This window comes from Colobus angolensis, unplaced genomic scaffold (assembly GCF_000951035.1).
Source record: "Colobus angolensis palliatus isolate OR3802 unplaced genomic scaffold, Cang.pa_1.0 Scaffold50, whole genome shotgun sequence".
NCBI lineage: Eukaryota > Metazoa > Chordata > Mammalia > Primates > Cercopithecidae > Colobus > Colobus angolensis.
The window spans coordinates 2,811,058-2,813,999 of NW_012118488.1; the positions used below are offsets into that span (position 1 = coordinate 2,811,058).

Genomic DNA, 2,942 nt, shown 5'->3' on the forward strand with positions numbered 1-2,942 from the left:
CGCCCGCCTCGGCCTCCCAAAGTCTTCGGATTACAGGCGTGAGCCACCGCGCCCTGCCCATCTTCAGTTTTTCTTAATGACACAAGAAAGGGCATTGTGTCCTTAAGGAAGGGTATCAGTTCACCTTTCCAAGTAGGATAGTTAAGACACTGAAAAAATTCTCATGTTTCCTTCCATTTTAGTATAGAGTTTGATCTTGACATCTTCCAAGCCAGAGGCTGACAACCAGATCCTGGTTAGACAGCATGAAAATGTCCTACATTGACCACCAGGGGGAGGGAATGAGCAGTGGGACGGGTTCATTGGGACGGGTCCATTGCTGGTTATTTGGAAAAAACTCAGAGGAGGGTCCCTGTCTCATTTCCACTTCCGAAGGACTGTATTTGTTGACTACTCTCCTTTCCCCTGGAGGTGTTGCAGAGGGTGGAAAATGTTTAGTGCTTTCTTTTTTCTTTCTTTCTTTCTTTTTTTTTTTTTTTTGAGACGGAGTTTCAAAAAAACTCCAGCCTATTGCCTAGGCTGGAGTGCAATGGTGCAATCTCGGCTCACCGCAACTTCTGCCTCCTGGATTCAAGTGATTCTCCTGCCTCAGCCTCCCAAGTAGCTGGGACTGCAGGCATGCGCCACTACGCCCAGCTAATTTTGTATTTTTAGTAGAAACGGGGTTTCTCCATGTTGGTCTGGCTGGTCTCAAATTCCTGACCTCAGGTGATCGGCCCACCTCGGCCTCCCAAAGTGCTGGGATTACAAGCCTGAGCCACCGCACCTGGCGGTTTAGTGCTTTCTTTTGCAAAACTGAATGAACACGGGCATCCTATAAATGATACAAAACAATAATTTGGTGGTTGATTAAGAGAACCATGGGAGAACATATTTCAAGTTGTAGCCAAGTGTTTTCATCTCTGACCTTCACCACCTGGACTTTTTTTCTAGTCTATAGGAATACACAGAGCACTGCAGGGTTCGCCTATTGTGTCTGTCTGTGAAGTCCCTCTCTTTCCCCAGATAATAGGTTTTCCTTCACGTACCTCCTTTTCATCTTTTGGTCCTCATTTCCCTACTGGAAGCATCCCTCTGAAGGCCTCCAGTGGCTAGCTCTTGGAAAATGTCAAAGTGGACGGGGGAAGAAAAGATGTGGGGTAAGACCTCTGGATCTTGCTTTCAGCTTTGCCCCTCCAATTCAGTATGTCATAAAAATCCAAGCAATTATTTCCTCTCCCATTCCCTATCTTCTCTATAATTACAGGACCACTAGGAGGATAAAAGCTTCACATCTAAAAAGCGCTTTGGGCTTTGATTCAGACAGGATAAAATAAGATTTTTTTGTGGTCTTTTGACTTTTCATTTTAGTCACCCTTTGAATTTCAGGCCAGGGCCTGAAAGGGTCCTAAGCAAAATACGGACTAACAAGGGAGGGATGGGGCACCCAGTTGCTCAAGGGCTTTGCCAATAAGAAGTGTTGAGAATGACAGGTCACATGTAGTGGGAACAATAAGAATCTTGCTCACTTATATGCTATCTTTTATTCTGCTAGAAACTGAGAAATTCTGCAAGATTGGAAGATGCAATATTCAGATCAGGCTCATGCCCAGTAATTTGCTCCACAACATTCAGGGCATTGCTAGCAAAGACAGACGGATCTGGATCCAAATCCCAGCTCTACCAGTTTCTAGAATGCGTGACCATGGGTGAGTAACTTAGCCTCTCTGTACCTCAGCTTCTGTATAAGTAAAATAGCGATAATAATATTCATTTTATGGAGTTGTTTTAAAGATTAAATGAGTTAATATTTCTAATACCCTTAAAGCAGTGCTTGGTTCAAAATAAAGGCTATACTGTAAAATGAAAATATAAGCCAGGCGTGGTGGCTCATGCCTGTAATTCCAGCACTTTGGAAAGCCAAAGTGGGAGGATCACTTGAGCTCAGGAGTTCGAGACCAGACTAGGCAATAAAGTGAGACCACCCCCCCCCCAATCTCTTAAAACAAATAAACAAAAAAGAAAATGCAGTAATAAGATTGGGATAAATATTAAATATTTTTTGGAATGCCTCACACATACTGGTGCTTTAAAAACATTAGCTCCCTTCCCACTTCATCCCCCATGTGATATTTTTCCTAGAGTTCAAATCCCAAAGGAGAACCTTCTGCAAAACCAGAAGAGTACTCTTTCAGGAGGGGTGAGAAATAACTGGAAATGAAAGAACACCAGGCCGGAAGGGGGTAGGGGCATCAGCAGAGGACTATGCCAGCCATGAAAAATGGAAAGTGTCTTTCTGGAAGGTTTCTCCAGACAAAGGAAGAACAGTGATGAAGAAAATGACCCAATGATGGGGATGAAGGGGGTGAAGAGAGTTGTGCGAGTCCCAGGGATCGCTGGTGTCTAAGAGACAGCTCCTTGGTGGACTGTGGCTTAGGAAATTGGGGGAGGGCAGGAAATGAACGTTAGTAAGAGGAACTGAAAAGGAGGGAGCCCCGGAGCCGAGGAACCGTGAGGATGAGTGCCTGGCGCCGTAGGGAGGGCAGCGGGGTACCCTGGGGACCTGGGTCCCATGTAGGTTTAAGGAGACGTGTCTAGCCAGGTTTTCAGGGGACAGGCACCAGTGGGCTGCGGTCTGGAGCCAGCACCGGGCTTTGGGGCTCTCTTACCAGCGATTCCTACTCCCCCGTCTCGCCCCGCTGGGCTGCTAGTCCAGCTTGCAACCACACCTGCCGGCCCCCTCCTCGAAGGATGAAGGAGTAACGCTCCCATTGGCTGCCCGACAGCCCCAACCCCAACCCGCGCTCGCCCTAACTTTGGGTCTACCCGACCCTCATATTTGCATACGGGGCCTTCTAGGCCTTCGATTGGCCCCTGCAGTAGCTGCCATGCCCCCTCCCTCCCGAATCCAATTAACCGCCCAGGCGGTAGGGGAGGGGCGCGCCGACGGTTGTCCCGGGAGA

General features: G+C 47.6%; 1 protein-coding gene across 1 annotated transcript in view; it reads right to left on the bottom strand.

Annotated features, from left to right (window-relative positions):
* The window catches only part of TTLL6 (tubulin tyrosine ligase-like family member 6), a 43,974-nt gene extending 41,074 nt beyond the window's left edge, over positions 1-2,900 (bottom strand). The window contains 1 exon segment of the mRNA XM_011959883.1: positions 2,649-2,900. Within this exon segment, the coding sequence (XP_011815273.1) occupies positions 2,649-2,751 (103 nt within the window). The 5' untranslated portion in view covers positions 2,752-2,900.
* Positions 2,901-2,942: the final 42 nt, after the last annotated feature.